The sequence below is a fragment of the Coffea eugenioides genome, chromosome 6 (genome assembly GCF_003713205.1).
Source record: "Coffea eugenioides isolate CCC68of chromosome 6, Ceug_1.0, whole genome shotgun sequence".
NCBI lineage: Eukaryota > Viridiplantae > Streptophyta > Magnoliopsida > Gentianales > Rubiaceae > Coffea > Coffea eugenioides.
Genome location: NC_040040.1, coordinates 9,639,863 through 9,654,462, shown reverse-complemented (window position 1 = coordinate 9,654,462; position 14,600 = coordinate 9,639,863). Strand labels below are relative to the sequence as shown.

The window sequence follows — 14,600 nt, the reverse complement described above, 5'->3', positions numbered from 1 at the left end:
CCTATCCTCGGCTGCAGGATCGTAGTCCTTGAAGTCCGCCACGTTGAAGCCGGGTAGGTTGAGGCCCTGCACCTGGGTCAGGGCCCGCGTAGAGCCAACCTGGAGGATGGGCTGGTTGAGGAGGGCGATGTCCACCTCGAACTGATCGGAGGAGATAAACTCCCGAACAGCCTTCTTCCGCTTTCGGCTGACGGTGCCGGAGAGCTCCACGGCATGCTCCTCCTTCAGCCTGGCCACACCAGCCCTCTCCTGGTCGAGTTCCGACCTGGTGGAGGCGAGCTGGACCTGGGCGGCATCCATCTCCTTCTCGGCCTTGTCTAATTTGGCCTTAAGGGAGCTGGCCTCCTGGAGGGCCTGGGAAAGCTTCCTCTCCACCTCCAAGTTCTTCTTCCTCAACTTCTCCAGGTCGGGAGACAGCTCGGAGAAGCGGGTAGCCAGGGCGGCACCAGCAGCGTTGGACTGGAAAAGAGAGAGAGCAGATCAGCATGCCACATCACTTAACCCAGACACGGGGGTGAAATCAACCCAGGGGCGATACTTACTTGGGCCTGGGCGGTGTAGTACGCGTCCAAGAGCTCAGAGGGGCTGGCCAGCTCCATCCACTTCCTGTCCCTAGGAAGGACCGAGCCCACCATCAGCTCGCGAGCCACCTCGGGGAACTGGGCTCGGTCGTTGATGGAGAGTTTCCAAGATGGACAGAAGTGGCGGGGGTCATGCATCGTGGGGGCTTGGCCTGGCTTCAGGGGAGCTATGTGGCGGAAGTGCCACAAGCTCGGGGGAGCCGACTCCTGGACCTGCTCCTCGGCAGAGCCCACGCCCAGGTGGACTGGTCCCCCGGAGACCCGCGCAAGAGGAGGAGGCTGTGCGGAGACTAGGGCGAGCCTCTTCTGCCCAGTCTGAGAGGGCTCGTCCCCTCTGCCCCTCTTTTGACCGGCCGCCTTCTTTTTGCTGGCGGCCTGCTTGGAGGGGGATGGTTGTGATGTCTCCTTCTGGGGGGCTGAGCCGCCCCCCGGGGTGGAAGCCCCACCTGGGGCCCCCCGAGCAGCTCCCGGCTGGGGGTCGGGAGTGGCCTCCTCGAGAGATGCGCCCAACAGCTGGGAGAGTTTCCTCACTGAAATGAACACCAGGTCAGCCAGACGAAAGACAGTAAAAGGCAAAAAAGGGAAAGTCTATACACTATGAATAAAGACAGGGTCAGAGCCAGCGTTACAGGTGTCGAGTTTGGGCTGGGGGGTCGCCACTTCCCCAGAGGATCCGGACAACGTCCCCATCAGCCCTGTTGCGGAGATCTGCTCGGTAGAGATCCTGGTAACATCGAGCTTCACCTTGGAGCCCAACAGCGGGCTGAGGGTCTCGTAGTCCAGGTCCTTTGGGTAGGGGTCGGCCTTGACCCCCCCAACCTTCCACACATTGGGGGGAAAATGTGTGGATCTGACAAAGAAGAAATCCTCCTTCCAATCCTTAACGGAGGAGGGGAGGCCGAAGAACAACTCCTGGGCCCCTTTCCCTCCCTTGGTCTGGGGGCCCCGGCGGGAGAAGTAGTACCATCCCGGAAGGGAGGACTTAAGAATGAAGGCGGCTCGGAAAAGGGAGAGAGAGTAGGGGATGTCGCAGAGAAGGCAGTAAATCAGGAATCCGGTGATGATCCTGATGGAGGTAGGGTGAAGTTGGGTGATTCTGAGCCCCCAGTAGGTCAGAATATGGGTCAGAGCTGGATGGATGGGGAGACGGAGCCCTGCGATGAGCTGCTCCCTGTAGATGGCCACGAAGCCTGGGGGAGGTCGGCAGGCTCGGTCGTCGGGCCCGGCCGCCCTCGGCTCGAAGGCCGGAGGGATGGAGTACGACTCGGCCAGCTCGGCCACGTCCTGGGGCAATAGGGTGGCCTCCTGTAGGTCTGGGTAACCGTAGGAGAATTCGGGATCCTCCCCCTGCTCCGAGGTAGGGGTCCCCTCAGAGGGATCCCTGTCTTCCCCAGCTCCGCCCTGGGCCCTGCCAGGGGAATCATGGGGGGACTGGGGAGAGGAGGTGGTTGCGGCCTCTCGCTCGAGGTAGGCGTCGAGCTCAGCCGTTTCCTCTAGAGCGCGGGCAGAAAAAGGATGGGATGAAGGAGACTGGGGTGGAGGAGAGCTCATGGTGTCAGTAGGCTCGGGCAGGTCTGAGGTGTGGAAGCTGGGACTAGAAGCAGAAGAAGGGGAAAGAGGGGGAGGAGAAGATGGTGACGAAGATGAGGGTGAAGGCGAGGAAAGAGCGATGATTCGGGGAGCTCTGCGGCGGACTGATACTATAGCAACAGAGGAGGAAGAATGATCCGACATAAAAAGTAGGAGGTAGCAGAGGGCAAAAAAGACACTGCAGAGGGGGAAGATGAATCGCAGAAAGGACTTACTGAGAACGGCAGAAGAAGGACTGAAGGCTCGCCGGAATCTGGGCACAGGACGCCGGAGGTTGCTGGAAAATGGAAATGTGAGTGCACAGGGAGCGTGATAACTTGAAATGCACAAGAAGAAGCGGAAATGGCAAATGGGACAGATGAGAATTTGGCATCCCCTATTTATAGGGGGAAGAGTGGAGGGAAAACGGTTGCGTGAATTTGAACCGACCCCCATGTGAACGCATTTAATGCTGGTACGAAAACCGAAAAGGCGGGACAGCTGAAAGGACGCGGGCACAGCGTCCCTGTGACAGCACTGTACCAGAAGTGACCTCGGCAGAGTAGTGCGCGGCTCTGGCCTTCCACGTGGCGGAGGTAGATTAGGTCTGCCTGACAGTCCTACCTAATCTAGGGGGCTAGTGCAGAGGCCCCGTTCCGGGCCCAGACACGTGGCAGCCCAGGAATGGCCGAGCTGGGCCTTGGCCCTCAGACCCCTGGGAGCAGCCCCGGGCCGTACCGACTAGGGCTCCCAGGGGAGGCGAAGGTCCATCCCGAAGAGGTCGGGGGAAGTCCCCCCCCGAGTGCGGGATACTATCTATACCGGGCAAGTCCCGCGTCGTGCGGAGGTCGGACTCCCTCGCAGGTATAAATAATAGCACACATCTACTGTACAAAGGGACGCTGATTATTGGCAATTAACTCTGGACAGTTGCTACTTCCCGTGAACCCTACTCACCGGAAAACTAACTTGGCCGTCGGAGCGCCTCGGGGACAACCCTCGGGCCCCCTCTGTTAGCTCATCTTCTCTGTTTTGCAGGTCTTGGATCAGCTCTCCCATCGACACCCCGAGCTGATCAGGTCAGCTCTCCTCGGGGAAGCGTCTGCGCTTCTTCACTTACCAATGCAAAAGCATACACAGGAAAGGTCAAAAGGCTACTGAAAATTTTACCAATGCAAAAGCACCGGCAGACACAGAAAGATATAGCAATAATAAGCAGGTGCTTAGACAACGGCATCATCCGACCCACTGCGATCTCCAACACATACATGCATGCGACTGTCTGAGCGTAGCCCTATATTTACAGAAGCTATAGGAGCTCAGAAATTTACACAACAACAAACAACTAGTTGCTTAGGGAAGATGAGGCCACAACAAAAATACATACGAACTTCTGAGGCTCCTTGCAATACTTTGCTCAGGGATGAGCTATTTAGAGATGTACTCGGGGCATAATACCAGTAGGTCTCTTTAACATTTTACTACACTCCTAGTTGGGTCAGTGCTTTCGAAGCCAGTTGCGAAAGACCAAGAGAGGCTAAGAAAACAGTTCTCGCAGAGCAGATGGTGAAACTGGTACGAGTCTTTCGTTTCTGCCAGTAGCAAAATAGTTCAAGAGAGCAGAACCTGCTGCTTTCCAGGCAAACCCACATTTTCCTGCGTCTTTTGTGCTAATGGCATACTCATAGGTTACTTGATATAATGCAAGTGCCTCCTTGTGGATCTCCTGCACATCCTTCTGACTTTCTTCAAACTCTGCTGCTTCGTACAGTAACTGCAATCACATAGTTCTTTCAACCAAGTAATTTTTCTCTTTACCACAATGTAAATAAACTACAAAGATGAAAACTGACCCGCTTGTATTTCTTGATTACGTCATCAGCAGCATCATTCCTAGATTCATCATCCTTTTGCATTGCCACTGTCATCTCCTTTCGATACTCGTTGTACCTTCGTCTCCAAGAGCTCAAGTAGTTTTGGGGAACTTCGACATCGAAACACGGTAGTTTTTCAATATCTAGAGTTACACGTGGAAGATGGAGGTCAGTCTTGGAACTTAGTAGAACTCATGTTTTGGAGTCAGTTGTCAAGAATATAAAACCAATCAGGCTTTTTCCAAAGAATCCAGCGTAATTGACAAGAAAGATCATCAACCCCTAAATATCAAGGTACAGGCACAGAGAAGAATGCAAACCACCTATACACCGTTGTTCAGATTGAAATGCCTCTGCTCTATCATAAATGTCACCCAACACAGAAGAAGAACGGTAGCTACCATCCTTTCCCATGTAATGGGGAAATCTTTCTGCCTTCAACTCCTCAGGTACAATGACCTGTGAAAGAATGAAATGGACTACGTTGATCAGATGATTTTCAAACTACTTACTCGGCATGTTGATGATAGTAGGAAACATTTATAGCCTATCTTTGACACCAAACAAATACAAACATGCTAGTTCTCCAAAACACACAAATATCTAAAATCACAATTAAAAAGATGGCAATGAACATCACTTCTCAAGGTATAAAAAGTATGAAAAGAGCTAAAAAGCAATCACCATTTACCAGAAGAAATGAGAGCTACATGTTTAAAATCCAAGCGAAGAAGCACAACTTCAAAGTGCTAGAGGAACGCACACAAATACACAAGCACATCAAGCCAAAAAAAAATCTAGAAAGTAACCATGACAGACTCGTCCACAAAAATTTGAATGGCAGTTGCAAAAAAGATTTGTATCCACAGAACTGACCTTCGTTCCACGTTTTGGTGCATCCAGCGCGTCATAATATATATCAATCAACTTAAGCATATTTTCTTTCAAAGCATGTTTCTCTTTGGCATTGTCATCACCCAATATCAAGAGACGGTCCATAAAAGCTAGCCAACTATCAGCCGCAACGGCCATATTATAGCTGAAAAGAAGATCAAAACGTTAGAGACATTCACAACAAAAACAAAATCTGTCGGGAGGTTATTTCCAGATATTAATTGATGTGGCATTTGCAATTGAGGAGATAGCAATCGAAGGACATAACAGTGACAAACATTCAATTTGGGCTCGTACGCTCTTATCACTTCCATAAACAAGGTAGATGATCTATGCATTTGAGCCATTTTTCTTAATATTATTGATTAATAGCCTCATCACCATCATCCTTGAGCATCCAAAACTTCCAACATGTTCTTCTGAAAGGAATTTACTTCTATGTTTTCTCCTAACTCACTACTACACAACAGAGAAATATTGGAAACGCCCGTTATCTGGAATTGAATAATAATTGATGACACAAGTACTTCACAAAATTTCACATGGTTCTCCTTTTGTATACAGGCAGTACTCTGCAAAGATTCACAAAACATTTAGGCATTCAAACAGGAATAAGTACACAAATCTAAGCTTGAACCCAGAGGTGTCACGTGAGTATCTTATCAATCCAGTAATAAGCCCAAATTCACCATGTTCGAGCAAAGTATCTGTATGTGCATAATACTACATATATGCTAAGATGTGTTTACATATGCGTATCATATGGATAAACATGTTATCTCCTGTACAGAGATACATAAATATTTTAAAACACCATGCATGTTTATGCTTGTTTGTGACTGTCAATACATGAACGATATGCACATGCTATTCTTACATGCAGAGATGGCAGCATACCTTGGCTTCTTTAGAAAATGTCGAAAAAGCTCATGCTCCAATTGTTCAGCTGAATATTCATTTGGATTCTTACTCTCTGCTCGCGGACTTGGATAAACACGCGTCCATGGTGGACTTGCTCTGAAGTACTTTAAGAGCTGTCATCCACAGAGATAAAAAATCAAAGCTAGATCCAATTTCTTACACAAATTAAGAGCATATGCAAACTTTGCTACATCTGCAAATACATGAATGCTAGAAGCCAAAAAAAAAAAAATGCCAGGAGAGGTAGATTCCAAGACAAGCAATTCTGTGGATCTAGCTAAATGAAAAATCTCAGAGTTGTAATATATGCTGGGATACCTCAAGCAGACAGGTACCATAACACATGAACATAACATGGTACCAAAGAAACACAGCACAGCTCATTGCTGGACCAGATTTAACTTAAAAGTGCCACAGCATTTTATATTTTCAACATCTCTCTTCACGTTTTACCTTATAAGCAACACGAGACCAAGAGAACTAGATTGATAGATTTGCAACTTGCAAGCAAAAACCAGATTGACTAGCATCTTAAGTTTCTGATTGCTCTCTCTCCTTCACATCAATACCCACACGCTCAAGATACATAAAATCTTATGACCAATATAAAAAAATTCAGAATAGGAATCAAAAAATGACTACTATTAATTTAATCACAAGATTAGTGAATACGAACCTGAGGATTTCTAGAAACCCAATACATGTCACCATCAAAGTCTCCATTTGCAATTTCAGAAGCAACAGATCTCCGACCTTTCGTGGAGAAGAATATACCATATTTGGCATTGCCAATTATATCCTCCAGCTCCGGCACATAAACCGCTTCAAGGACATGGACATCCCCAAAATGCAGACCTGGATTCCTGTAAACTAAAACCTTCCCAGATACCTGACCATTATCCCTAATATACAAGAAACCAGAAATATCAAAATTAGCATGAAGATATTATTTTGGATTCCAATCGTATATTATTCATATATGGGATAATATCAGAAACCTCCCTTGAGATTTATCTTAATATCACCCACCACCCCTAAGGTTTTAAAAATATCACTTACCTCCCTTATTTTTGTTATTTGTGTAACAAAATTTTTAAAAGCCCTAAACTACCCATTCACTTGCTAAATAACAATATTCCTAAATCACTTTGTTCACTTCAAAAAAACCATCGCCTAAAAAACAATCTCTTATAGTACTACCACATCATAATGTTATACCGCATAAAAAATAAATTTGAAATGAAATACACTTGCACCAATTTCACTCTATATGTTTAAAACTGATTTCTTATAAACCCTTGCCCAAACTATTACATTGTACCAATCATTATAAAAATTAACTCAAAATAACCAAATAAATCATACCCCATTTTATCACAATTACAAAAAATGAGTAATAGAGAATGATAGAAAAAAAGGTAAGAGAAGAAAGTTACTTTTACTTTTGAGCTACAATTATTTGATATGTGAATTATGTGTCAAGTGAGGGGGGAGGTAAGTGATATTTCAAAAACCTCAAGAATGCCAAGTGATATTAAGAGAAATCTCTTAAGGGAGGTTTCTAATATTATCCCTTCATATCTTTGCAAGATGAGTTGTGGACTTGCATAAAGGACCTGTTTTCACCACATTTGTTATGAGAGTCCTTAAACAAAGTTAAAGATAATGGTACTAATTCGAGTACATGGCATTCTCTCCAAACTAGTACTTCCCTTGATGCATAAAGAACGAGGATGAAATAAAATCACTTCACTTAAATATAAATCATGCAAGTGGTGAGAATAATCGAAGCCAATTAAAAGAACAGAGCATGTAAAAAGTCTACATACAGGACCACACAAACTTCATTTTCTTTCAACAAGCCTGTAGGAGTAGGATCAGCCGTTCCCATCAAGTAAAAGCTTTCACTAATAGGGATCTTTCCTTCTTTCAATAGGGTTCTTTCATTATTTGCCAACTCAGATAGACGTTTTTGTAAATGAGGCTCATTAAGAGGGATTCCAGCTAACAACAGTCTTAGAGCACCGCCAGTATCATAAAAACCTTCTTGATTTAGTGCAACTGCATTAATTAAAGCAGAGAGGGAACAACATTTAGAAAATTATCACTACATATGAGGAAAACGAAGAAAAATAACGAAAAAGTAACTAGGTTATCACTTTTTGCTGTATAGTTAAGCAAAACAACAAACTGAGGACAACAAAGATTTCAAGAAAAACAACCAAATTCAGTAACTTGTGCTTAACAAAATACTCTGTATCTGTCAAAGAAAAAAAGAAAAGAAAAGGATAGGTAACTTCCCAAAATTGCAAAAGTAAAAGAAGCTCTTCATAGAATGAAATATAGTATCTCAGATCACCTTTGAATGCAGCACGCTTATCTGTGAAGACAGCATTTGTCTCTTCCAACACACTTGTCACTAGATCCACAAAAAACGTCCTGGGAACGCCTCCGTAGCTCAAAAGAGCAATCAAATACTTTGATAGATGACACCTCCTCGGTCTATGACTGAAAGGCCAATAATAATAACAGTTTACAATCTCTAACAGGACACACCAAAAGCAGTACAATTTTTTGATATTTGCTCCCTCCTTATGATACAATTTTTAAATTGTCCTAATATCTAACCACATTTACGATACTTCTAGCAAGTGGACCTAATTATTATAGTGATAAATAAAGAATAGATAATTTTTTGAAAAGGACAAATTTGTTTTCCACAAATTGAACTTATGTCTCGAAGCAAATTAAATCTTGATAAATAATCATAAATCATTTTAAAAAATGCAAAGCCTTATTTAAGTGTCAAAGTTATTGCATATTATGACCCAACTGTAAGGGGAGTGGGACTTGATTATCCCACATTTGGAAGTAAGGGATTCTGGTGTGGGGTTTATATGGCCTACCTGACTGCAACAATTTCCAGCGAGTCAAATGTTTGCCCAATGGGACCTTTTCTACCTTTCCGAACCTTTATCATGGAGGGCCTAATCTGAATGGTTCCTGCTTTAAGCTGAATTTGTGGAGATGATTTTATAAGCTATGGTGACAGTTAAAAAAAAATACGAACAAATCAAATGCTTTGTGCAGTAAACATACTCAGTTTAGCAAAACTACAGAGCATTTAGATACATCTTTTGCAATAAGAATATTCACATGGAAAGACGGTATGCTACCGTTTTATTTACAAGAAGAGTTCCCTTAACAGCAAGACCTTGACTGAAGAGACGACACTGCATCAACAGAGGCTGGAAGAAAACCAAAAATATTAAAGGAAAAACTTCTAAAGATCTTAAAAACATCAGCTGAGATGCTTCCAGACATCCATTCATAAAATTTAATAGAAAAAATTAAGATCTGTGCCCGTACCGGGTCCCTATTCCCAGCTTCTGTACCTCTCACTTCAAATGGCGCATCCACGAATCCGACAAAATTGTGAAACTTCTACATGCAGAATAAACAGTTAGAAAATTATATTGAACAATTCAGCCATAAAAAAAAAAAGACAGTACACAAGATGATTTAGCAGATTATTTATCTATCAATAAAATGACAGCCAACTAGGTGAGCATTAATTTTGATTTGTTCAGGTAGTGAATGTTTATCTCCATTTTATGGGTGTACTGCAAGAATATGGACATGCATATGAAATGTTCTGAGCCCAATTTAAGATAAATGCTAACCCACACTTTGCAGTAGATCCCTTTGTTGGAATATTTGACTCCAAAGTACATCTCAAATTGAGTCAAAACGTGGGAGAAATTTGCGCAGAAGACAATGTTTACATTTGTGATAGAAACTACAACTAGTGCCATCTCTGAGATCATGTTTGTCATGTTAATATGGAGTATACACTCCCGACCTGGTGAATACAAATAACTTAAATTTATCCTAAAAGTACAGGGTTCAAGAAGTGCCACTATACTGCAACATGGAACCTTAAAAAACAGAAATGCAATCAACAGTAACATGTAAAGAAAATTGTCATGTAGTCATGATATTTTAGGACTCAGCAATGGGGGCAAAAGTAGAAAGCTCCACAGCTTTTTTTATTAAGGAGAGGAAGGATGATGGTATCAGACAGGTTTTTCCTCTATCACAACTATGAATTATATGTATAGCAAAATGGACCTTTAAGTTAATACAAAATCTCAAAACAAAATCTGATTTAGTTCTCTACATATGTCAACTGAAACCATCATGGCACATGTTCTTTGACACTTGGAACTTTTATCAATGCAATTGAAAGTGAAAACTTGGCGTTTCAAAGAACTTTGTTCTCACCTGAAAATCCTTGTCCTTTATGTATTTTGCTCTACCAAAATCTTGCGGACACTTCAGTGCTAAATCTTCGGAGATAAAACCAGTTCCATCTGTATGTATAAGAGGTCCTCCATTATCATCTTTGATAGGCTGATTATTCCCATCCTACAGTAGAGTGGATAATAGAGCAAGAACATGTCCACTATGAGAGGAAGAAGGAAATTGCTTCTAGCTGAGGAAGGAAGTGAAAACGACAAGGAAAAGAAGCAAAGGTCATACATGGCATTCTGTATCTTGAATTGTATCAATGACAACAGAAGAAAGATCCACTGGAAGTTTTATCGTCTTTGACAAGATCAGGGAAAACCTGCACTTAGAACAAGTACAGAACATTTACCACTCGTACAAGTCTTAGATATGGACATCCACATTAACAATAGAAGTATCACCTTGCTATGTATTTTGCCATGCTAGAAACCATGTTCACATCCATAAATAGGCGCCTTGCTTCATTTACTTCCAGTGAAGATAAAAGGTATGGCTCATCAGTGCTAGAAGTAGCAATAGAGTCAAATCGAACGAAGTAGCACTTGGGAAAAGCAGAAAGAGGAGTTTCATTCTTCTCCAATCCTTTTTTTTTCTTCTTGGCATCTTTGCATTCATCTTTAAAAGCTGCAAAATTAACAACAAAGAAATCATCACATGACTGCACAAGATACTGCCTACTTTTAGTAAAACAATCTGTACAAGAACAAACCAAAAGCTTAACATGAGGGAAATGGGATGAAAGTGCCAACAGCCAATTAGATAGATGTCATATTATGTGCAAGCTGTTACCATATGCCAAACCTGTAATTAGAATCCTTATAAGTGAAACAAACAAAGTTGCGACCAATTGCTGTTGACCAAGAACAGATGATCATTTTCTTATTGAAAAATGGCAAACAAGCTAGTGTACGAGAGAAAGAGGTTATCTAGAAGGATAGTTGCAGCCTGGAATGCAATAGTAAAACCTCGTAGAACGATTCATGCACTCTGTTCAAGTGTCATAACCATGTACAGCATGACATCTACAAACGAGCAAAAAAAAGAGTTTAAATGATGACAACAATAACAAGGTTGCTCAATTAAGTCTTTTCTTTTGCATTCTTACCCAAATATTGACCTAGTAGGCCAGTGCTTTCATTAAATAATGCCAGCTTAAAGCAGAACCTTGGTACAATTGGAAGAAACTTGAAAAAAATGTCAGGTTAATCTTGATGTAATTGGCAGGACCAAGGTAAGGCTGTATGAGGCAATAGACTATGTTGTTGCTGACAGGAAATAACTCAAGTACAGACGACTCAAAGAAATGCAAAAGATAGCAAGTTTAGCAATGCATCTAAAGAAGTTATAGCTGTCTAGAACAAAGAATATAAAAGCAATTCCAAGCAATTATGTTTTGGGAAATGGAAAATCAAGATGAAACAATTGAACGTCTTCCAATTAGGGAAAGGAGTGGAAACCAACCGAAAAAGCGGTAGCGCCTCAAACCAACAATAATCCCATCCTCAATGATCCTGTCAGAATTACATTTGCCATTATCAACAAACCTGACAATCAACACGTTGTCATCTCCTAACGCTCTTTGAAGGTGAGTTCTTATGGTCTTTAAGTAAGGTCCCTGAGAAAATGCAATCTGTTATGTAGCATTTGGCCAAATTCTACAAATGATACTCAAACTGAGTATCAGCATTTGTTCAAATTCTACAATAACGTACACAGGTTATTAAACTAGTGAATAAAGTAAAGTCAAAATGAGAGCTAACGAAACTACATGGTCATAAAAACATGTAGTATTATCTAGGTAGAGATAACTACTAACGAAGGGGAAAAAACAACTACAGAAGGATGTGGGGAAAGATGATTTGGTAGCCAGTTGGAAACTTGGACCAGTTCAGAAAACTCTGTTCACCCATTTTATTTTCAACCTTCTAGCTAATGATTACTTTGTTTACAGTACAAGGACAATTTGGAAATACTAAAAACTCAGTATCTTTCTAAAACCTAATATTCTTCACGATATATAAAGTAAAATTACACTACTATAAGAAAGCCTCGCCTCGGTTAGCATGCCAAGATACACCAACCATGATGAAGAGATCACCTTCTACACTACTTGAACAGCTTCAAGTCATGATAATTGCAGTATATTACAAATGCCTGAGGCTCTTGCAAAATTCAAATCTTTTCAAAATACAAAAAAATGAACACCTGATGTATCTTCCTTCACTATTCTCACACAAACCTTGAAACAATAACTTCCATCTTGATAAACGTGACAATAGTAAAAATGCGTCTTCCCAGAGTCCCAATCGATGACCTACAAGACAAAAGATGATGGATTGAAAGTTCATAAATATTACTTTATCATTTTGTCATATTATGCTCTAACCAAACGTTGTTGGTTAATTAACATTTCAGTAAATCAACACTTTCACTTTTCATATAGAACTCTGGACCATAATATAATTCAAAGTTTAGAAAAGGGAAAGCAAAAGGGGTGGGTTGAACAAAAAAAGGAAGCATGCAGAAGAAATGCCTGCCAATTATGACTCTCAACGAGAAAGGTGGCTCTAACAGGGAAAAAAGCAGGACAATCATATACAAAAGAAAACTAATATCAGAAAGACTGAATGTGATTTTAACCTCTATTCTATCTGACGGAGCACATAACTGTTTTCCACACATATCCCAAATGCAAGACTCGTAAACCCCCATTGGGAGATTTTTCATTTCTAAAATCTTATTGGCATTGTCGGTAGTTATAACCTCTTCCAACTTGCTCCTGCAAAAAGAACTGGCTCGGTTAAAGAAATGGCCAACAATAGACCAGACTTGACATGTGGATGAAGAACAGGACTAACCTCCCAATGTAAGAGTACAATAGAAAGAACTTTCTGAACTCAAGTTGACTAAGGACCGTCAACTGGTAGCTGCTTTCATTGAGGACTTTAAAATGATAACCGATATCCTGGGTGCTTGTGCTCTCTTCAACGCCAGGTTCACAACAAAACATTGACTTGTGAGTAGTCTGTGAAGGGCTTGCACTCTCAGGATGCGGTAAGGGAGAGCTCATATTCTGCTTTGACATCGGAGAACAAGGGCTTTCATCACCTGCATTGCAGTACAAACGTCCAAGCCCATCACGAATCATAGGGACAACAAATTAGTAAAATGAATGCAACAAAAATTCGAGAAAAAGAATAAACTATTAAAAAATACAGTCTCGTTAATACTTATTCTCTTGTCTAGAAGCTCACTTACATTAAGCAACAGATATTTTCTTGGGGAAGAAAAAGCTGATCATGGTCATAAGGACAACCACTAGCGCCGCAAACGGTTTTTTTTTTTTTTCTTGGGGGTATTTTTTTTGGGGGGGGGGGGGGGGGGGGAGGTGAAAAATGAGAAAAAAAAGAAACGGAGATGAAGAAAGAAAGCCAACGTTGGAAACAAATACATAATAATGTATATCAAAGAACAAAAAGAAAAACAGTCCAGATGAATAATTGCAACGGCAAGAAGGACCAACCAAAACACCCGCAGTAGTAAATCAATACTCCAGCGTGCAGTAAATTATGGAAGAACTGAAGTAGTAGGAGTAAGAAGAAAAGGAGGTACTCGTACATTGGGAAAAACAAGTGGGAGGAGGCGGAGGAAAATGCAGAGCACGCTTAGGAGGGGAAGAGCAGGCGTGAAGTTGGGGTGGCGGCGTGCGCGGGGAGGGAGGAGAAGAGGACTGGCGAATGGGACTTTGAGGGCTGTCGGCGAACCAGGTAATGTAGCGACTGAGATCAGTCCGGATGGGCTGCTTGGAGTAATATATCCTCCTCACAATTTCGTAAGCTTTTTCTTCGCCAATATCAAAAAGCCTCTGGCGAGCATAATGATCAGGTGGTGGCTGCTGCTTTTCTATGCAGATTTGCTCGATCATTCTTTCCACTGGTTCTGAAAGTGAAACCGACCCTCGAAGTTGAGTTTGAGGAGAAGATGCCATTATTGCTGCCTTGGAGGTAGCGGGTGCGTGGTGCAAAGCGGTGGGCTGACGAGGATGATAATCTCCCATTCTTCGCAGGTGCTTTATACTTGTAATACTTAGTACACCAGTGAAGAGGAGGAAACCGGAAAATGGAAGTGGCGGGCGTTGTCTTGGGAAGTGGGCAGTGGGAACTGACTTGCTATCGTCGTTACGCTACGCAGCAGTAGTAGTAGTCCATAGCTGTCGCTGCTTTCTAGTCTACAAGGTATAAACTCTGACTTCTGAGAGAGAGAGAGAGAGAGGAGACAAAAGGGAAAGGAGAGGAAGATTCCCGCGCAAATTAAAGGGTGGTTGATTCTTCTCGATTAGCTTCAGTCCGAAGGAGGCCTGTCCGATTGTCAAACGGTTCGGGCGCTAGGATTTTGGAGCCCCGGCCTAAACCACCAACTTTATTAGTTTATAATTGGAGGAGAATTTCGC

At 42.5% G+C, this 14,600-nt stretch overlaps 1 protein-coding gene across 1 annotated transcript; it reads right to left on the bottom strand.

Annotated features, from left to right (window-relative positions):
• Positions 1-3,293: 3,293 nt before the first annotated feature.
• Positions 3,294-14,158, bottom strand: LOC113776047 (probable RNA-dependent RNA polymerase 5). The gene is made up of 19 exons (XM_027321115.1): positions 13,769-14,158; positions 13,009-13,258; positions 12,791-12,929; positions 12,390-12,464; positions 11,612-11,765; positions 10,552-10,774; positions 10,382-10,469; positions 10,124-10,267; positions 9,209-9,283; positions 9,016-9,087; positions 8,746-8,852; positions 8,199-8,347; positions 7,669-7,900; positions 6,516-6,741; positions 5,816-5,952; positions 4,901-5,063; positions 4,348-4,483; positions 4,004-4,167; positions 3,294-3,924 (listed from the first exon to the last, which is right to left on the bottom strand). Exons 1-19 carry the CDS (start codon positions 14,136-14,138, stop codon positions 3,688-3,690), a joined length of 3,141 nt encoding a protein of 1,046 aa, XP_027176916.1. The 5' UTR covers positions 14,139-14,158; the 3' UTR covers positions 3,294-3,687.
• Between the last annotated feature and the right edge of the window lie 442 nt (positions 14,159-14,600).